Raw genomic sequence first — 22,154 nt, 5'->3', positions numbered from 1 at the left:
CAAAGGGGAAAAGGGGCTGGACAAACTGTATCCACGTGGATCAAGCAATTAAGCTCTGGATGCTGATGATGACTGATATCACCGCAAGCAAGATCACATAGATCAAGCTGGCGTGTCTGACAGTTCCCACCCTACTTCCCTTTTGAATCCAGGGTTTCGAGATGCCGGTGTTAATATTTCGTCATAGAGCTATTGCAAAAAACCCAGGCACTCCAACATGCCAGGACTCCTGGCATTTACTGTCTCACTCAGCAAAGGAATTTGGCAGTTTTACAGCCTTGGTCTCACTCGAGGATTTGGGTTTCAGTCAAGCAAGCAGCAGCCAGGCTGCTTCGGTGAGATCTGCTGCTGCTAGATGAGGAGGACTTCAAAGTTTCAGCTGCTCCGTCTCCCCACACCCTGTTCATTTACTCGGGGCCTACAGCACAACAAAGCCAAAGCTATTGTTCTCAGGCAGCGCGGGGTTTCATTCACTACCTGAGCCCTCCGATCTCCTGCCCCCGCCTCCGGCTGTTTGGGAAGGGGAACGGGAACCGCCAAAAGGATAACAGGTGGTGGAAACGAGGGATTGATGGCTCCTGCCAAACTGCTTTTGCAGAAATCACTGGGAGATCTCAGTCTCAACAGGGGCAGGTGCTGGGCAAGAGGGAATATGAACGTCCTCGGCGCAAAAAAAGGAAGAACTTCCTGTCTCGTGCTTTGGAGATGTTGGGCTAGTTTCTGGAGCAGTGAATCCCAGAACTGCAGAGAAGTCGGGCTGGAAGGGACCTCCAGAGGTCACCTAGTCCATCCCCTACCTGAAAGAAGCACACATTAGACTCCATGCCCTCTCTTCCCCCCCTAAAAGGCCATTAAAACACATAAAAACACAAGAATGGCCGTTTACTGGGTCAGACCCGAGGTGCCTCCTGTCCAGTCTCCCATGTTACACAGGGGCAGAGACTGGAAAGGAGAGTGACTGGGTCTGAGCAGGGTTTTTCCTGTTCCTCTCCCACTTGCAGCCTCCAGCATTGAAGGGCCAGGAAGTCTTGATTCAGAGGCCATGCCCCTCACTCCCTGCTCAAGAGCTCCCAATGCCCCTTTCCTGCAAGAGAGTCTCCAGTCCCTTTGTGAATCTGGCTAAACTCTCCGCTTCCCCATTGGGTGGACATGAACTCCCCCTTTCATCCCACGCTGGATGAAAAAGAACATCCTGATGTTTGTTTTACACTTACTGCCAGTGTCATGTTGTGACCCCTCGCTCCCATGTGCGGACACAGTCAATACTAAATCCCTACTGACCTTCTTGTTGCCATTTCATATTTGGTAAACCCTAGTCAAGTCCTGCTCAAGCGTCTCTCCTTCTAAACTGAGGAGGCCTGGCCTTGTTAGGCCCTGCACCTAGGGAAGCGCCTCCATAGCACCCACCACCCTTGCTGCCCTCCTTTGGGCCTTCTCCAGCTCTTCCAGATCTTTTTTGAAGTGTGGAGACATCTTTACTTACCCAACCCTGGGCTTGATTCAAAACTGTCTCTAGATTCTTGACTCTCCTTTGCTCTCTTCCTCTCTTCCCCCTCCAGCCTGCTCAGAGGTTCCTTTGCGAACTAACAGCAAACTTTGTGATAAAAGAGGACTGAGCAGCCCCGAGTCAGGAATGACCTCTGCTGGCCTGGTTATTGAGGTTTTGCTTGGTTTAGCACAGGAGACTGGGAGGGGGAGGGGCTAGAGAGAAACCACCTCTCTGCAGCTATTTGAGGGTGGCTATGAACAGGTGAGGACTAGTCACTCTGAAGATGTGTGCCTGCAAACCAGGGTGATGCAGGACCAGGTTCCAAAGAAGAGCTCAGCCAGGTGGGGGACACCGGGCAGACCCACAGGGTCCTACTGGAAGCGTCTGAAGAATCCAGACCTGCCTGGACCATCAGGGGACAGTAATGCCCTTGAGCAAGGCTTTTAAAACACCATCCTACATTCACATCATTATCCCTAAATGTTTTGCTTCTATAGCGAGAGATGATACTTTCATAGTTTCTAGGGTCGGAAGGGACCTGAAGAGATCATCTAGTCCGACTAGCTTTGGTTGTGAGAGACTAACTGATCAGTGGTCAAACCTCTAAGGGGAGGAACCACGGGGACCTAAATCCCATTGGAGCAGCTGGATGAGAACAGCTGACGTGCCCAGACATGGGAGAACAGCACAACTCGACCTGGAGACACGCAGGGCACGTCTACACAGGACACTTTAATGAGCATTAACCTAAGTTAATGCATTTTAAGGGCATGCATCTACACATGGACACCCTTAATGCACATTAAAATGGTGAAAAGCTAAAGGGCATTAACTAACATGCAGATACCTTAAAGTGCATTAACACTGTGTGTGGACTGACTTGGAACTAAAGTTAGTCCCAAGTCAGTCCACACACAATGCGTTTTAATGCCTGCACATGTAGACACCTGTCTAAACCCGTTTAATGCGTATTAAGCTAGTGCACATTAAATTTAGGCATGCTTAAATGAACATGTAGACACAGCCCAGCACATGAAGATGATGGCAGAGGAGACCCAGAGAGGCTAGATGTCCTGTCCTCAGACTAAAGGCTCTCCGTGCAAAATGGGCACACGTCTAACCCAGCAGTTTTGGATTAAGCTCCACAGGAAACTATCAGCTTCTCCCTTTTTAAGAAGATATACCAATAAAACTCTGTTTAATGCTACCTTTGGGTGAAACAGCCTTGAAATATCATGGGCACCGACTCTGTCATTGCATTACTCCCACAAATAGGAACATTTCAATACTGAGACAAAGACAAAGCAAGGCTCTGATTTGAGTATGAGAAGAATAAAAATTTCAGTCGAACCCCTTGGCCGCAATTGTCATGGTGCTTCTCACTACTCCCTTTTTATTCTGGATTCTTTTCTATAGCCACCATAGTCCCCCCTTCCTCCCATCCCCTTTCAATACAATATAAAATCCATCTCTGCCAGCCATTTATTCTCTCTTGAACGAAGGATTTGAGGCAAAGCCTTCATCTTTCATCACTGATTCTGCACTCTCTGGCATTTCCCTACGGGGATTTCAAGCAATAAGACCACCACGAAGCTAGACTGGAACAGGGTTAGCAGAGCTTCTCACAGAACAGTGCACACCAGTCCCCGTTCTAGGGAAAGAGAGGATGGCTGGGAGGAAAATTGGGAAGCTTCACACTACAAAACGATGTTAAAAAGCAAATCACAAACAGCAAAAAAAGATGAAGGAAGGGCACGACGTGCCCTGAGCTTGTTTCATCTGCCGTGGTCAAGATGTCCTCTTGACCACAAGGGATCACGCCATCTTCTATGCACTGAAAGAGAAGAAGGGACACAGGGGGCAGGACTCGGGGGTTAGGAAGCTCAGGGAACCACCGCTGCTGGGGTAACAAACCATTTTAAGCTCCCTTTGAAGCAGTATCAGTTTTACCGAACCATCCCTTGCCTCCATATCAAATTACTAAATTATTCAACTTAAGGCAAGTGACAAGAACATTCAGAAAAATAAATGTTTATCAAGGCTGAAAAAAAGCAGTGCTTCTTCAGAGAAATCTCCCTTATTCACGGTATTTCTACCCCATTCTATTAAGAGACTGGACAATGGATTTATATAGAATGGTTTGGATAGGGATGATCCTGCCTTGGGTGGGGGGTTGGCCTAGAGGACCTACAGAGGGCCCTTCCAGCCCTGCTGCTCTGTGATGTCTATGAAATGAATGTTTGTTAGCAGTGAACTATCTGCTGTCACTTCCCTTCTTTCTCCCTGACTGGAGTACAGGTCAACGATTCCTAAATTAGAAATGCATGTAGGAAAAAGCAACTTTATAAGCATAGAAATACAAATGATGGAGAAAGATTGTTCTAGGCCATACTCTGCTGCTCTTATCTGGACACTGCAGAACCGAAGAGAAATACAAGTCAAGGCACAAAGTTTACAACCTCCTTTGTGCTTCAAAAGTGTTGCCCTTTTCTCTGTTGAGAAAAAAAAAAAGACGATGGTTTTAACACGCGCCCTGCACTTCCTACAAGCGCAGGACACAGACGAGGCTTACCTTGGCTGGCCTTCTTAAACTGCGCAGAATGTTCCTCCTCCTCGGGTCTTCGCCGTCAGCAGTCTCATACGGAATAACAGCATTATCCCCCTTATATCCTTGGGACGTCTGGTCTTCCTCTTTCTTCCTAATAGGCCCCAGTTCATCATCGCTACCAACACTGAAGCTGGTTCTGTAGCTGGCAAACCTCCCAAGCCGTGTGCACCTCGTCCGATACAATACGGGCTTACTAACGATGGACACTTTTCGCCCCCGCTCCAGAGAGCTCGTGTCCATTTCACTGTCTGAACCATTCCCACTGCCGTTGGACTGGGCTTTGTTAATGTTACGAATGGTGATTATTTTGCCTTGGGTGCTGTCGTGAGGCACGGAGTATATATTCTCCTCCTCGTTCCTTGGCTTGACCACAGCATCCATAGGTTCGGCATAATCAGAAGGATCAAAACCATCTGGGGGCAACCAGGTACTAGAAGAAACAGACTTTCTCTGTCCATCTCGATGCCCTTGTTCCAAATAAGACAGATCCCCCTTTGTAATGTCGAAGTGGACAGGGGGCTTTGGTTTCACCGGAGGAGGTACTTTGTTGTTCAGCTTGCTGTCAAAAGTGTTCATAACAGAAATGAAAGACAGACCATCGTTCCCCTCCAGCTCCATGGAAAGTTTAGAATGATCTTTGGACAAGGTGGGCATAGATGTGTCTTCTCTGAATGGGCTGTAGGATGGGGGCTCGATATCTTCTTCCGAATCCTGGAGATTGGAATTGCAGAGGGGAGAGCCAGCCCGGGGCGAATTGAACACTTCTTCTGTCGTGCTGCATGCTTCAGCAGCATTGTCGTACATGTGAGTGGCTTCGATTATGTTTTTTTTCTCCACCACGTCTTTAAAAAATGAGTGAAAGATCTCAAGCTTATGCTGAGGCTGGCTGCAAGGTATCGTTGTAAACTTTCCATCTATCTCCTGCGCGATATCTTCTCCCTCCGTCAACTGTTCTCTACTCAAATCGTTGTCAAGGATGTCTATCGAGCCATCTGTGAGCGCCACGATCTGGATGGGGATAATATCCTGCACTTCACAAAGAAAGGCACGTAACATAGCCAAGGACGCCTTGCGTCTGGCCGAGTAAAATACAATGTACCCATGGACTAAACGGCTTTTCCTAATGCTGAATGAGGAATGGTACGAAAGGATGGAGAGTTCGATGCGCCTTTTGTGCGGTCCTATTGGTAGCTCGAGAAGAACGGAACTGCTGCTTCCACATTGAGAGGGTCTGCAGGTCGGGGACTGGAGGACAGGCAGGAGGATGTCATCCACATTAAAAGGATCTCCACACATCAGACACATAACAATGCGAAGGTCTACGTCTGCCAGATCTTTGATGCTAGATGTGGAACTTACAAGGTTCAAGTTCCGCTTCGAGTCTAGCAACCCTTTCAAAACTTGACTGATTTGCTTTTCATTAATGTTACGCCCGTACCCAATGCCAGCGGAAGCAGGGTCAAGAAAGACGCACTGTAGCTTGCTAGCGATCTGCTGCCCTTGCTGTATTAAGCTATGTAGTGTTTCTCCACTGGTGTCCCCTCGCTTGTTGACTAGTATTAGTGTCAGAGGAAGATGAACCAAGTGGTTGTCCCTTCGGCCAAGGGTTGACTCTCGACTTTTTTCAATGCTTTCCACAACGTAAGAGAGAGATTCCTTTGAATTGTAAAGGCAGAGACAACCATGAGGCTGAAACGTTGGTGTCTGGAAAGAATTAACGGGCAGTCGGACATTACCTTCGATTGGCCTCAGGGAAAGTTCATACATTTTGCCATCTATCACGTACTTGTCATCGTTCGTGCAAAGAGCTCGAATCTCATTTGCCAACTCGCGTGCTAGGCCGTCTTTGCCGAGTATAACCAGGTTGATCCTATCTATGTTGGAATCCGACAGAAAGTTCTTCTGATTGCGCTCGGATGGTCTGATAAACCTGGAACTAATCAAGTGTTCAATTTTTGAGTCTATACACACAGGGCAGCTAGGACACGTTTCCTTTGTTGGGTGATATACAAAATGAATGTGCTTCAGAATAAGGGCATCTCTCTCCGCTTGCAGCTTCTGTAGTGCTTTAAATCTTTGCTCTTCACACAACACATCTTGAATGACACCCATTTTCTCCTTGCTGGGCTTGGCATCGAGCTCTAGCTCATAAAACAACTCCGAATACTCTAGAAGTAGTTCCTGTAACTCCTCTTTTGCCTTCTCTATGATTTGTTTTTGGTGTTTGCTGTAGATGTCCATATAGACAGATTCCTCCAGCCACATGTAAAAATCCTCATTCATGATGAAACTCCGAGCCTCTTCCCATGGTTTTCCAGGTGTTATGAAAGGGGAAGTCTCCAGGTTATCTTTGAAAAGTCTTTTCATTTCGGTTTTTTTCCTCTCATTTCTCAGCTTTTCCAAGTGGGCTTCGTAAACCTGTTCCGCGGGCAGAGTCTCCATCAGGTCGAAAGGAATGCGCTCATTTTCCATGTTGTCTATATGGCTGGTCGCATCCCAGGGTGTCTCTTCCAGGACAACAAACCACTTCAAGAAGTCTGGCTTTGTCTCCAGTAGTTTCTCTACTTTTATGCAGCTCAGGTGATTGATTTCATCCAGGTCGGGGATGAGGGCATCGAATGCCTGAGGAAGAGTAGCAAGATACTTCTTCCGTCTGCGTTCGATGTGCTCATTTTTGAGACGATAAATGTGTTGGAGAAACAGCTTCTTGGCTTTCTGGGTTCCTTCCAGATAGACATAGTCCAAATACTCTTGAGAGGACTGCATCTTTCGGCTGACATTCAACCATGTTTCACTGTGATTTTTGACAATGCGGCTAACCAGCCACTCATACTTATCTTTTGCAGTAGCTATCTGCTGGCTCTGTTGTTTCAAGGCTTCAAAGTAGGGGATAATTTTAGTCTTCCCCCGGCTTTTGTCAATTAGCTGCACTAAAGTGCTGAAAGCCAAGTCGACGTTCACATTGGACCTTGCGGAGGTCTCCACAACCTGGAGGTTCTTTTTGCTTAAGGCAAAAGTATGTGCATCTCGAATGTACCGCTCCACACCTTCGTCACACTTTGTCAGGACCACCACAATGGGCTTTTTTGTTTTTGCAAGTTGATTGTAAAGATTGGAAACAAACTTCAGCTGATCATCAAAATTCCTGTTCATGCCCCTACTAACGTCAATGCAGAGGAGAAACCCGTCGATGAGCAGCTTTCCGTCCGGCATTTGTTTCTGTTCAAAGTCCTGTTCCAGTCCAAGCTGATCAGTGCAAAAATACATGAGCTTTTCAGCTGACGCAAGTTTGGTTGCAGCTGCCCTTTTGATATAGGGCTGCAGGGCCGTGCTTCGATGCGGCTGAAAAGTCTGGTCATCGATAAATTCAGTCTGTTCCACAATATGCGTTTTACATTCCACGCAGTCCTCCAGGGAACGAACCACTTCGCCCCAGTAAAGGAAGTGATCATTATTAACGACCCTTCCTCCAAAGTCACTGGTGCTGAGAACGGAAGTGTGGTCCAAATGGAAGTCATCTGCGCTAGGCCGGACAAAGCGATTGCAGAGGCAGGACTTCCCGATGCCACACTGCCCCTTCTCCTTCTCCGTCCCGGACAATCCCACCACACTAATGTTGTAGGTGGGAATACGAACATCTTGCTTTCTTGCCATCATCATCGTCCACACATCCTGCCACAGTCAACTGCTGCCGAGAGGTTAGTGTTTTCAGTAACTCATGTGACTTTCAGAGCTTATTGGAAGAGGGGTGAGTTATCAATCCAGGCAGATGGCAAGGGCAATCCAGTCTGTTGTTCCCATAACGTATGTACCAGCAGCAGCTCAGCTCGCGCTGATCCTCGTAATTGGACAGGCTGAATTCCCCCCTAGGAAAAGAAAAAAGAACAACCAGTATTACAGCTCTAGCATTACAGGACAAGTCTAACTGAGTTCAAGACGGAACTTGTCAATATAATTTAATACTTCACGCTAGAACACAAATGCCAACGAGATGTAAATTACTCCTCAAAATGGTTTATCAATGTGGCATCTCAGTTTTACGATCCCGACATTCACACTCGTTTACCATCTCCCAGGAGCCCCCTCGCTGAGCACTGCTGCTCACAACTAACAGTAGGAAGTACTAAGACTGGAGGAGATGGCTGTGACAGGCAATTGGCCCACGTTGCAGCTAACAAGTGAGAAGTGGGTCCCTTTCGGTCACTACAAGTTATGTTCCAGGTGGAGCCCAGATCGTAAGCTTTCCGCTTTTCCAGCTGTGTTCATAGCAGAGATTCTGGGACTGTCTAGGCAGTTCTCACCTTGCTTCAGAGCACGGATCAGATGGGCACAAAGGCTACAAACAGACATTGCGTTTGTCCTGGGATAAGCCATTTTACCCCAGGATAGTGCGATTGTTCAGGCACTCATGTCCGCTGCCCTGGGATAAACACTAAAAAAGTTCCCATGATACAAAGTGCTAATAGTTTATCCCATGACATCCCCAAGTAAGTCTGTGATTTGTGCCTTCCTCTCTAGCAGGGGATGTGGCCCTCAGCCTGGGATCGCTTGGGTGTATTATTAATGACATTTGACAGAAGCAGGATACTGGCTGCCCTTGCTTTACCTGTGTGGCAAGTCAGGACATTATGTCTTGTGCTGTGTCAGGGCTGACAGTAGTTCTATAAGAGGTTAGGTTAAGGATTTGCATAGGATAGTTTGGACAGGGATGATCCTGAGGAAGCTGGACTAAGTGACCTATGGAGATTGAGAGTGGGTCTATGATTTCTATGAACGGTTATCTCAGGACTGCGCTGTAGAATCAGCGGCAGCCCAAAATAGCCCAAAAGCAGCATAAGAACAGGGGTGGGATCTACTTTTCATAGAAGCCCAGAACTGGGCCCCTACTTTTTTTTACTGAAAGACTATTATTAAATAGCAGGCACCGAGCTGACAGCTTCACGGCTGCTGATGCAACTAGGGTCCCTGACCTGTTGCCTGGTTTGTGCTGCCTTCCTGCCAGCCCTGGCCCATTCTATCGCACCACGCTGGAAGGAGGGTCCTCCGCACTGCCTGTGGAGGCACAACTGGGGATTTCACCCACAGTTCAAGCTTGAATGACAAAAGACATGCTAGCCAAGTCACTTGGCAGAGGTGAAACCCTCAGCTGCCTCCGTTACTAACCACGTGCTAACCACGAGAGACAACCCAGCCATCATTACAGCAGACATGCGGGCACAAACCGCAACTCAGCCATGTCACTAACTGGTTACACACTCAGAGAGAGTCGTACGCTGCCCGGGGTGGAGGCCAGGGGAGGAAGCAATGCACTCCAGCGAGGCTGGGAGCAAGTGCTAAGCAGGAAAAACAAGTCAGACTGATAGGAAGCATCAAAGGGGAAAAGCAAGGGGACCAGCTGCGGTGAGAGGAGGAAACTCCCCTCCTCTTCCCTCATCCTTCTCAAAAAGTAACATGCACAACTTAGTCTCCTTTTTACTTAGTGGTTAACAACAAGTATGGAATCAGCTTAACGTGTGGAGGATTACTCCCTTTGCTCGCAAGGGGTGGGGGGACTCACTCCGACAGGACTACAGCAGTCGGAGAGAAGAGCTAAACCCCTAAAAAGGAACAGCATTTCTGCACACGGATGAGATTTATGGGTTAAAAGCATGAAAATGATGATGAAATGATCCCAAATGCTGGTCTGCAAAATGGCCATTTAAATAGCAAAGGGGTGCATGTGGTGTGTATGTGCACGCATGCACATGTGCAGCCATTTAAATGGCAGGTGTGTGTGTATGTGCATGCACATGCTTTTTTATTATGAAAGGGACAGTATTTGGTAAGGTTTTAAAACTGCAGAAAAATCCAAGTTCACTCGTGCACAGACGATGCTGCTGCTGTCCCAGGGCTTTGGTGTTTGTTCCCAGTGAAGCTGGACTTTAAATGTACAGCGTGTTCTCTGCTTCAGTGTCTGATAATGCACTTTTATGTGTTCCTCAGTTGGACCAAAGTGCATAGGAAACAAAAAGCTGTAAACCTGAAAGTGGTATTGTGTGTCCAGTCTCAACCAGGCCCTGTGGTCCAGAGGCTTGAGAGATCCACTGGGAACCATGAGGGTATGATTTCAAGCCTGGGGGGCATGGCTGTGAGCCTCTAAGGTGGGAACTGCAGCCCTTTTTTGGTTTCCCAAAATCTCCGAGCAGGGGGTTGGACTGATGTCACCTCCCAAGGTCCCCTCCGGCCTGAATTTTCTGTGATTCTACAACACTTGGTCTTCAGCACATTCAGCTACTCTGAAAGGTTTCAAAATCAGCTGAGTCACCAGAGTAAATGACCGGAAAGCCTAAACGGGCATAGGAGGCAGCAATCGTATTAGGAGCTGTAGGATCCTGGGAGTCAGAAGCCAGAGCTTCCCCCTGTCCTGTGCACAGCGAGCTCCAGGAAGGATTCATGCGGTTGCGACATGGAGGTGTTGATATTTGTTATTACCATGCATCACTTCTTAAGTGGAAGGGCAATGGCAACACTGACTTTTCACGTGATCTGTTCTCTTCAACTTTTGCCACTGCTGCAAATGTTTATTCCTCTGAACCGCTCTACTTAACCTTATGTTGAAAGAACTTGGGAGACCTCCTGGGAAGCTCAGGGGAAAAAAATCAACGGTTTAGAAACAATTCTGCTTACATGTTATTTCCTGGAGGGAAAGCAAGCTTCCTTTCATCTCTTAATAAGTATTTGCATGCAAAGAGGATCTCTCCCAGCTCAGCAACTGCTCCTACTCTCTCAATACTCATGGATCTTCTGACCTTTTCCCAATTAATATCTGAGAACCTCATATAGGGCACAGGTGGGTTTAAGCTTCAGGCATGCACAAAGATCCTGTGCTCTGTCTACATGCTGGAGCCCAAAAGTGCATTTTTACTCAGATTTACTTTACAAGCCCTGGGTGAACACCCTGCTTAGAACTGCCTTAAGCGTGCACTGAAGAGCTTGGGGATATAAACCAAGCAGGAATCGGAGAAGAGCCACCCAGGAGTTTTGCACCAGTTTCAAAACACACCCCAAGTTAAACTGGTACAACTTGGGGTTTTAAATCTGGGCCACTAGCTCACAAGGGAAGGCCAATCAGTAAGTGGATCCGGCTCACCAGAGAGCATTTCCAAGGTTTTAGCACGGGCATCTCTGGACAAATGGTTTCTCTCCCTAGCTTTGAAGGGGTGTAAAGGGGATGAGGTGTTAAAAGTCACCGGAGCTGCAGACCAACACCTCTCCAAAACACCCAGCTCCCAAGACAGCAAGCAGTTTATGAGGCTCAGAGCTGTGGGTCCCACCCAGCCAACACGAAATGCCAGAGCTGCCGTCCTACACAACACCCTTACGACCAGGCTTTCCCCTCTGTCTGCACTGCTCTTCTCTGCTTTTATGCTCCACCCATGGATTTTCGGGACACAGCTCACATTTAAGACTGTACACACCGAGAATGGCCCGTGGTCTGCTTTCTGGCTGTTATAGCGCGCAACAAAATACAGGGCACATCTGGAGGTCGAAGACCACAGACCATGATCTTATTTCAATCCTCCCACCATGACTAATACAGCAAGCTTGCAAATACACTTCACCCATTTGCCCTGGGCAAGAAAGACATCCGATTTGTGCACGCTGCCTCTGAGAACCATATTAAAGCAGGAGTGGGTAGAGAGAGAGAGAGAGCACTGATCGCTTCCTGGGAGTCAGTTTTTGATGCTGCCCCCATTTGCTTGCTGTGAATGGGCCAAAAGGAAGGAAATAGAATAGCAACACCCGAAGGAAGCATAGTTTGTGCTGGTAGGGCAAAATTTGAAGCTGCCGGCCCGGAAGAAGGCCTGCAACGTGCCCAAAGCGAGCTGACAGTAAGGACAGGCCGGGTCCACACACGCATTCCTTCAGAGAGTGGTTTTCGGAAGAGCAGCAGCAGCCGGCCTGCAACCCCTCCTGAGTTCGATTCACACGGGGGCAGATGAAAAGAATGACTTGAAAATTTGCCTCTGAGACTAGGCCTATTCTCAGCCCTAGGGGAAAAAAAAGGAGGCTTGAAACTAAGAAGTCTGAGCAAGTTCAGGAGGCAGAAGAGCTTAATGAAGCCTCACGTCCCCAGTACAAGGGGACACGCTCTCCTCACCTGGTCTGACCAGTCCTAGTGCTGCCTTGGGAAGTTTGCAAGAGGCAGCTCGTAAATCACTGGGAAACGGTCAGTACTTACCCTGAAAATGCCTTACAATCAGGGAGACGGGGGCAGGAAAAAAAAAAAAAATCAGAGCCAAATACATCTTGCAGGTGACGTGCTCTCTCTCCCCAGCCTTTGCTACAAGCATGTGTCTTTTGGAAAAAGCTTGCTCAGGTGTTTCCTTATTACCAAAACGCAGCCAGAGCAGCTGACCAGAGGGAGAGCAGGACCTGCTCACTAGGCCAAGCCCTGGCCTCTGGAGCTCTCTCCAAGGAAACTGATAGGCTCCACCTTTCCCTGGCACTGTGCTCAGGCAAAGGGCAAGTTGAGAGCAAAGCCATTGACCACGGGCAGCTTTTCAATGTTTTCAGAAAGTTAAAGCGATGCATGAATATTGTCTGGAGCAAAAAGGACGCCTTCTGGTAAGGTTTTTGTGACTGTCCATTGCTCTAGGATGCCTGAGATCCAGTTCAGCTGAGTATCTGCTCCTGAAAGCCATGGTCCTCAGCCTCTGCCAGCCCATGGGCACAGCCAGCAAGCAGACAGCAAGCTATGAGCATCAGCAGACCTTGCTCTCCATCTACGTGAAGAAATGCCTCTCTCAGGCAAGCAAAACCCCCCTGGCTGAGAGATCCTACACGTCGCCTATGCGCCATAGCTGGGAACCACTGTTGCAAGCTGTTGAGCTCAGCACACTTCTCATGCTTCATCTTGACAGGAAAAAGGGGATGTAAAGCATTACACGCCCATGATTTAGCCAAGTCGATTAAAAGGGGGTGCTGAGAAACATGAAGCACCTAGGCCAAATATTTACTACTATATTAAATTAATATTTAGGGCTTCCATCTGTTGTGTTTTCTAACAAACTGACCGGGCTGTAAATCTGCTCTCTGCCTGCTGGGAGAACCTGAACTTTGGAGTTTCCTGACTTCTTTTAACTGGGAAGCTTAGTATGACATTCCTGTGTCTGCCCTGAGCTCCACGACAAAGTGAGATCTCTGTCTCTGCTCATAAGCAAACATATCAAAGGATCCAGGGGAAAGAGCCATGGCAGCTTGCCGGGGACAGATCTGGGGTGTCAACAATTGCCTGAGTTTCCTGGTTCAGATTAGTTGCATTCACCTTCAGCTACCAAAAGTCACTTTTTCAAATGAAGTGATGCCGTCTGTCCCTCCCCTTCCTGTGCTGGGAGAGGCTGGTCTGATCTCAGAGCACAAGGTTACCCTGGCCACGTCTACACAAGACGAGTCATTTAATACACGCTAGAACTTAATGACTATGCAGTAACTGCAGCTACTGTGCATGGTGTCACCAAATGGCTTTTTGGTGATGCCAACTGTGCCACAGCGTCATATCACACTTTGCGCCACGTGACACTACAGTCAGTTGTAACGAGCTACCGCATGATCAGCATCTTGCGTAGCCCCCAAGAAGCAAGTCCAGCCTGGGCAAGGGTGAGCAGGTACAGCTCCTCAGGACAGCGCCTGGCCTATGCGGTGTGTGCACATGTCAAAGTGCAGGGCGGGGAGTCCAGGGTGTCCTACAGGAGGAACTGAACGAGGCAGCAGGTTGGAAACACACAGCAAATGCTTCTGAGAGGCAGTACCAACAAGCGCGACAGGATTAGGAGCCCTTTGTTCTCACCCGTGGTCCCAGTCTGACAGGCCTGTAGCAACGCTTTCCAGTGCAGGTTGGTAGCGTGTCGTTCTACTGCTCGGGTCAAGAGTGGCTGGATGGATGTTTGCTGGGGACTGAGAGACAGTTACAATGAAAACCACCCAGTACCTGTAAGAACACAACAGCTGCCATGTACGGGTCAGACCACGGGCCCGTCTTATCCAGACACTGCCCCACGATTCTTCTAAGGCAACAAAATAGACCTGTGCCACACAGTGCCAGAGAGTGGAGCCTGAAATCAATCTTTCCAAAGATACAAATGACCCATTTTGGAGTTTTTCACGGCCTGGACTGGATCTGACCCGGGTTTTTTTCCACCGTTCCTCTCTCCCTTGCAACCTGTAGCACTTAAGGTCTAGGAAACCCTGATGCTGAGGCTGCACCCCTCACTCCCATGCTCAAGACCTACCAATGCCGTTTTCCCCCAGGAACGTGTCCAATCCCTTTTTGAACCTGGCCAAACCCCTCAAATCAGTCTTTCAACATCTTAGTTGTTATCAAGTCAGCAGTAGAAAAATATTCCTCCAGTTTCCTTGACCATTAGAAGCTGCTTTCCTGTTCTTTGAGAGGACAAAATACTTCCCAGGACTCTGGGAATCACTTCATAACCCGAGTGCTACTGAAAAGTTCCCATCTGGTTTACCGCAGTGAATAACTCTATACTCCCACATCCTAAACCAAGTTATACAGCACAGAATGTTTAGGCAGAAGCACTAAAAGTGTTTTCCCTCTTTAGAACTCAGTGCAAATTAACTTAATTAAAAGAAACAAAAACCCTTCAAGGAACAGTTGGATCAGGCATGAAAATGCACTTGCCAGCTTCCAGCATGATGATGCAAATAATTATACACTGCAGAACTTCACTTATCATAGAATCATAGAAGTAGAGTTGGAAGGGACCTTGTAGATCTTCAAGTCCAACCCCCAGCCTGGGCAGGAGAAAAACTGGGCTCAAATGACTCCAGCCAGGTAGGCATCAAACCTCTTCTCAAAAGACCCCCAGGGTAGGAGCCAGCACCACTTCCCTTGGAAGTTGGTTCCAGATCCTAGCCGCCCTGACCGTGAAGTAGTTCTTATGGATGTCTAATCTAAACCTCCTCTCCAACAACTTGTGGCTGTTATTCCTTGTTATGTGGGGGGGCACTCAGGGAAACAAGGTCTCTCCCAAACCCTTCTTCTCCCCCCCTAGTGAGTTAATAGACGATCACAAGGTCCCCCCTCAGCCTTCTCTTGTGGAGGCTGAACAGGTTCAGGTCCCATCGCCTCTCCTCGTAGGGCCTGCCCTGCTGCCCCCAATCATGCAAGTGGCCTCCTCTGGACCCTCTCCATGTTGTCCACATCCCTCCTGAAGTGTGGCGCCCAGAACGGGACGCAGTACTCCAGCCGCAGCCTGACCAGTGCTGCGTGGAGGGGGAGGAGGATCACCTCCTTGGCCCTGCTTGAGATGCACCTGTGGATGCAGGACAAGGTCCGGTTAGCCCTGCCAACCGTGACCTCGCATCGTCGGCCCATGTTCACCTTGGAGTCAGTAATGACTCCAAGATCCCTTTCTGCCTCCGTGCTCTCGAGAAGGGAGTTTCCCAGCTTATAAGTGTGCTGCTGCTTACTACTGCCCAAGTGCAGCACCCTGCACTTGTCAGTGTTGAAGCGCATCCTGTGTTTGTTAGCCCACCCCTGTAACCTATCCAGGTCTTGCTGCAGTCTTTCCCTCCCTACTAACGTGCTCACCTCACCCCACATCTTGGTATCATCACCAAATTAACACAGGTTGCTTTTCACCCTGTCTTCCAAATCGCTGATAAAGAGATTGAACAGCACGGGCCCAAGGACCGAGCCCTGGGGGACTCCGCTGCCCACTTCTCCCCAGGTCGAATGTGACCCGTCCACTACCCCCCTCTGAGTGCGACCCTTCAGACAATCTGCAATCCATCTGACTGTGTAGGCATCAATGCCAGAGTTGCCTAGTTTTTTAATGAGGATGGGGTGGCAGACGGTGTCAAAGGCCTGGATGAAGTCCAGAAAAACTACATCCACGGCGACACCTGCATCCAATGCTTTTGTAACCTGATCATAAAAGGCAATCAGGTTGGTCTGACATGACCTGCCCCGATGAAACCGTGCTTGTTGCCCTTGAGCATCATCCCTGAGGCCGGCCCATCGCAGATGTGCCCCATGATGATCTTCTCAAAGAGTTTCCCTAGGATTGAGGTAAGACTGACAGGCCTATAGTTGCCCGGGTCCTCCCTCCTCCCTTTTTTAAAGACAGGGACCACGCTGGCCATCTTTCAATCATTTGGCACCTGGCCCGAGCACCATGAGCGCTCGTAAAGCTAGGCCAAAGGCCCTGCAATAACCCCTGCTAGCTCCCTCAACACCCTGGGGTGGAGAGCATCTGGACCCGCTGACTTGAACACGTCCAGCCCCTCCAGAAGCTCTCTAACCTGGTCCTCCCCAACCTGAGGTCTGGAGGCATTCCCCCCAAGTCCGTCTTGCATCACAGTGGGGAAGTCCTGGTCCCTGCACAAGAAAACGGAGGTGAAGAATTGGTTAAAGAGGTCTGCTTTCTCCCCGGTGCGACCACCAGATTGCCCAGAGAATCTTGCACGGGCCCCACATTTCCTGGTGCTTTCTTCATCCTCCCTATATATTTGAAAAAGGACTTTTTATTATCTTTGATCTTGGACTCTCGTCCTAGCTCTACGTCCACCTTAGCTTTCCTGACAGTCCCCCTACAGGCCCGAGCAGAGGGGGTATACTCCTCTTTGGAGATAGCACCCTCCTTCCACCGGGTGTACGCTGCCTTTTTGGCAATCAGGCATTCCCGTACGCCCTTGGTAAGCCAGGGGGGCTGTTGGGCACTCCTGCCCCCCTTGCTTCTTGTTGAGATTGTCACCCCTTGGGCCCTTCTTACAGAGGAAGCTCCATAGGACCCAGGAGCACAGCCATGGCACAAAGGGGTGTCGTGATCATCTGCTGGCTCTACTGTACTTGCATTGGTGTGAAAGGATTTCCTCACCACACCATAAATTTTCCCACTATACCACAGTGGCTCGGGTAGAAAGTCTCCAAAATGGGTCATTTGTATCTTTGGAAAGACTGATTTAAGCTTTTAACCATCTGGATTTGAAATGCTTAATCTCACGCAACAGATGGGCTATTCTTAGCAGAGGGTGTTACAGGCAGCCTACAAAACCACATACACCAGAAAGCCTCCACTCCCCCCGCGGTACCCTCCAACAAAACCCCCCTTCATAGCCACCCCATAAAGCATGCCGGCAGTACAACCATGTCTGAGCTGTATTTGGGGATCGAGTTCAGAAATGATCTGGCTAAGCACCACGCTTTCAATCTAAAATGAGCGAAGAGAGGAATGTACTAAGTCTTCATCAACAGCAAAAACAGAAGCGTAACTCCGCATTTATCCCAAACCAACGCGGTTCTTAACATCGCAAACCCAGCTCTGTTAGCTCCTCCACGCATCTGGACTGTTCCCTGCTAGAAGCATGTTGGAGGCAGAAGACAGAAGAGGATTCCTCTGTTTGCTGCTCCCACGTCACCACTCACGAAGGAAAGTTGTTTCTTAAGTATTCAGATGCGGATCAGAAAAGCTGTTCCCCAAAGCAAGCAGCTTGGAGAGTGAAAGCAAATTCCAGCGGAGGCCACATCTTAAGTACTTCCTTAAATTTAGTCCTGCAGCTTTTATCCTCCAACTGTTTATTTGTGTGAATGCTTCATGGTCTGGCAGCAGTTCTAGGGCAGCCCAACAGGTACTCAGATTGCAAACAGGGTTTCAGGATCAAAAGCCAGCAAATGGTAGGCCAACAAAACCAGAAAAATCACGACAGGCACTCAATGACCATGCAGGTCAAAACAAATTGCTAAGCTTTGCTACAGTTTCTACCCCCACAAAGCAAAAAAATAAAATAAACCTGTGTCACTGCCTATGAAAAAGTCGATTTCAATAAACAGAAGATGAAAAGGAGAGATTTTAGCAGTCAAATTGCACAGGCTTTTTAAAAGCTCCAGAATGGCTGTGACGTTATTCCTTCCAACCAAATGCACCATATGTTTTGCCAACTTCTATATTCTCGGCTTGCATCGCCACAAGCGGAAGGGAGAGTCGGTACAAAAGCTGTTTAAGATCTCAGATTGTGAGGATACATGTCCGCAATGACAAATATCTAATGAGCAACAATTAGGAAAGGGCTTTAACTGATTCAAAACCTGCATCTGGAAGCTTGCGTTTCTTCAGCAAGGAAAGCCGAGAGCATCACAACCGCCTGCAATGGAGCAGGAGGCACGTGTTCAGCTGTGCGAGAGGCCAGTCCTTACGGGGCTGCCAGGACCTGGAACCCAAGGGCACCTACACACATTAATCAAGTCTGCTGGAGCATGGTAATTACTGCGTCTCGTGTATCAGCATCCCCAGGTGTAAAAATGGCGGTGGGGGCACTTTAAGCAAGGCTCGTTCAACAAGCTCTAAATAAAGCACCCCCATCACCATTTTTCAATGTGGGGACACTCATACATGGGACGCTCCAGGCGCTTCAGTTAGAGCGGTTCTCAGAGCATCCCCGCCCCATTCCCAGGGCACGTATATAGACGCCCCAAGTCCGGGAAGGAGGAAATGCTCTTCCAGCCTTGTTTTTAACCCTTCAAAACGCACATGGACATCTGTGTTCTAGACCTGTGCAAGGTTTCATAGTACGTGCTGCCCCAGCCCCTCGCTCCACGGAGGACGCACAGGCAAGCTTACACAGCAGCCAGGTAGATGGCACAGAGGCAGAGCAAGTGCTGGCTTCCACCTAACCTGCAGGCAGAAAAGTGACAGGAGGATGACTTCCATTTTCTGCCAAGAGGCAAACTGCAGGAGCGATGATCATTCCTCCCTCATTAGGTCGTTTAGGACAGGAAGCCAACTCTGGGTGGCATTTTGGCCATAAGATGCTGCAAATAAAGAAAAGCAACAAGGGCCTCAAAGAGCTTAAAGACGTGGGAAAGGGACAAGTTTCTAATCCTGCTGCCTCAAGTGAATGGTACAGCATGACGTTAAGGGCTCGCACACCATCAGCCAGCAGATGAGGAGGAAGGCTTGAATGGCATTCAACTTCAGCTTCTCAGCACAGCCAGCGGCCACCTGATCAAATGCATACCACGCTGGCGTGAGTTTTCTCCTGGAACAGCCACTATCAATGAACCAGCCCCACAAAGGCTATAAAAAGGAGCCTGAAAGCCATGGGGAGTTCGGCTATGCTTACAAGGTCACCAGGCGACAGAGCGACGACCGCCCTTCCACCTCTCAGCTCTACCCAGGGCCGGGCAGCCACCAAACAACTTGAGCGCTGACTAACTTTGCTCGTATATATTTAAAAAGGACCTCAAAGTCACAATTCAAACCCAACAATAGGCAGGAAATTCTGAGACTACGCCAATGCTCTTGGCCATGGGCTATTCTGGTCAGTCGCTTTTTAACCCTTTCACAATTATAACAACACACGCCTTCTCCCAGGCCTCAATGGTCATTACCGACATATAGTCCCAGTCTTCACTTATAGGTACCAGGTACACCGTGTTGGAAAGGTTTTAAAGACTGGTGTACATTTCCAATGCTCCCCTGAGGGCAAGGGTGCATGTTATGCTACGAGGCTCCGTGGTTTTGGAGGAGTCTGTTCTGAAAGGAGTCTGTTAGGAACAAAAAGGACCTCTGTTCGAGATGGAAACCCTAACCTGGGACTTCTGCAGTGGAAGCAGCCTATGGGGTGGGGCCTCAGAGCTACAGTGATGCCGCCATGGTCTGGAGAAGAGAGGACTGAGGGGGGGGATCTGATAGCGGCCCTCAGCTCCCTGCAGGGAGGCTGCAAAGAGCCTGGAGCTGGACTGTTCTCAGTGGGGGCAGACGACAGGACAAGGAGCAATGGGCTCAGGCTGCAGCAAGGGAAGTTGAGGTTGGATATTAGGAAAAACTCTCTCATGAGGACAGTAGTAAAGCCCTGGAACAAGCTCCCCAGAAAAGTGGTGCAGTCTCCATCCTTGGAGATGTTTAAGACCCAGGTGGACAAAGCCCTGTCTGAGATGACGTAGCTGGGGTTGGACTAGAAGTGACCTCCTGAGGTCCCTTCCAGCCCTCATTTTTTAAGATCCTATGATTGTAAGAGGTAACAAAGTAAGAGTCCGCATCCCAGAACTGACACAAGGATCCTCTCCTAAAGGCATGGATTTGGGAGGCACCAGATAATCGCAAAAGGTCTCATCCAGGTAGGATTTCTCCTCTCTAAAAAAAAGTCTCCCCGTTGTAGCCACCAAGGACAACAGCAGTGGGAAAAGCAGAGCAAAGCATCAATGGTTCCTGCCACTGCACTGTCTAGGCCTGCTCTGTGCAGTGGTGGACAACAGGTAGGAGCAGCAGCAGATCATCTATGGTGACACTAATACCAGCACAGCTACTCTCTGGGACCCCTTACGGGCATAAAAAGTCTGGTGCAGACCCTGGGTGAGAAGCCACTGCTGGTCTCTCATCTAGCAGGTACATCTTGCTTACTGATCAGCAACTCAAGGGCACGTGACAGTTCGTTAAAGCCCTTGGAATTTATGGGATGTATAGGTCCATCTTGCACACACGCCCACACCAAAAAATTCCAGAGGAGCTTTCGTTTTGAGGGAAAACACCAGTTGGAGACAGCCCAGTGAGTTACAACCAGAGTTACGACTCTGAATTAGAACCTAGATGCATCCCAGCAGGGGAAAGAAAAGTGTCAGTGATATATCGAAGGAGAAAGCAGCATCTGAGAAGCCTTAACTGGCCACAGGGCCATTTGACTCTGCAGCCTTCCCTGCAGCCACAATTAAAATTGGTTTTTGCTGTTGGAAGAAAACCCTGACATGATTGAAAGCACAGGAGGGCTCACAGCGTTGGCATAAGGACAGAGCCAAACTAAGCAAAAAGCTAAATATCCCACTACTCCCTCGGGGCAGCAGCAGGGAGAGAGTCCCAAAAGTGAACGGGCTGTGAGCATGAAAATGGGATCCAGCAGCTGCTGCTCAGCCGTGGTCCAGCAAGAAGCTGGTTTCCTTTCAGCTGCTGGAAGCAGCAGCGAGGCCGGGATCGCTGCCTAGTGTCTGCCCTTCCTGCTGCGTACCTGGCAGTTGGGGGTGCTCACTGCTTTGGCTGACATCCCTCCACACTCAGTCCTCCTTCCTGACATAGCCTGCCGGCCTGGTCTTAGCAGCCTCTCCACCCTCCTGGGGCACCAGCTGCCACTGTGTTTGCTGGGATCAGGGCTTTTCTTAGCCAATATCCCACATCTGCAAGCATGAATCCACCTCCCCTTCTCCCCCGGCACTCACAGACCCGCGCTCCCTCCGGGAGATTTTTGCACAAGACAAAGAGAGGAGCGTTTTTACTGGCTTCGACCAGCAGCTGGGACCCTGCCACGCTGCTCACATAATCAATAAAGCGCACCTCTGCCGGCAGCCGCTGCTTTCAGGGAAACTGGGGCAGCTGGTGTCACCAGTGCAGGAATGACACTGGAGCCCTTGCCGTCTCCCAGAGGCCTTCGGGAACAGGAGAGTGACAACAGGGTGATGGACCCAGGGAATCCCAGGGGGATCAGACAGAACACCCCTTGGAGAAGGGGGGCAGCTGTAGGATGCATCTGAGGGGACCAACTGAAGCCATTAGTGCTGCTCCATGTATGCCAAGCCAGGGTGCTCTTTTGGGATCGTGTAGCATTAGATCCAAGGCTTGCCCACACACCCACTTCCAGGAAGAAGCAGCCCACTCCTCTGTCCCCCTCCCAGTCCCACACTACCCCTGCCTGACACCAACCAGTAAAGGGACTGGTGATTCTCAACCTCTTTCTTGACTTGAGACTCACCTCGATAGAGCCAAACTGCCCCTCAGAAGCTGTCAGCTCTCATTTTTCACTTGATTTTTGACTACAGAAAGAAAACAGAGCAATCTTGCTGTTGCAAAACACTTCGACCAGCTACGAGGTCAGATGCTTTTACCACTCTGGATTCATCCCTGTGTTATCATGAATAATGTGTGCATTCCCACTGCGTGCCACCCCACGGCACCCCAAAAGGATCTCACAGCAACCCACTTGAGAACCACGGGTCTAGGCAGTCACAGGAGATGATGTGCTCTGCCAGCTGCCCCCAGGTAAAACTGGAGCTTAGGCACTAACTACAACTCC

At 49.2% G+C, this 22,154-nt stretch overlaps 1 protein-coding gene across 2 annotated transcripts in view; it reads right to left on the bottom strand.

Moving 5' to 3' along the window:
- Positions 1-22,154, bottom strand: part of ARHGAP35 (Rho GTPase activating protein 35) — a 105,146-nt gene that overhangs the window by 64,029 nt on the left and 18,963 nt on the right. For both annotated transcript variants that reach the window (XM_090056065.1, XM_090056066.1), the window contains one exon: positions 4,062-7,963. In XM_090056065.1, the coding sequence (XP_089912191.1) occupies positions 4,062-7,757 (3,696 nt within the window). In that variant the 5' untranslated portion in view covers positions 7,758-7,963. The remainder of the gene's footprint in view (positions 1-4,061; positions 7,964-22,154) is intronic.

Source organism: Crocodylus siamensis, chromosome 6 (genome assembly GCF_052110815.1).
Source record: "Crocodylus siamensis isolate JL-2025a chromosome 6, ASM5211081v1, whole genome shotgun sequence".
In the NCBI taxonomy this organism is placed as follows: domain Eukaryota; kingdom Metazoa; phylum Chordata; order Crocodylia; family Crocodylidae; genus Crocodylus; species Crocodylus siamensis.
The sequence above is the reverse complement of the archived record's forward strand: the minus strand, read 5'-3'. Positions and strand labels throughout refer to the sequence as shown.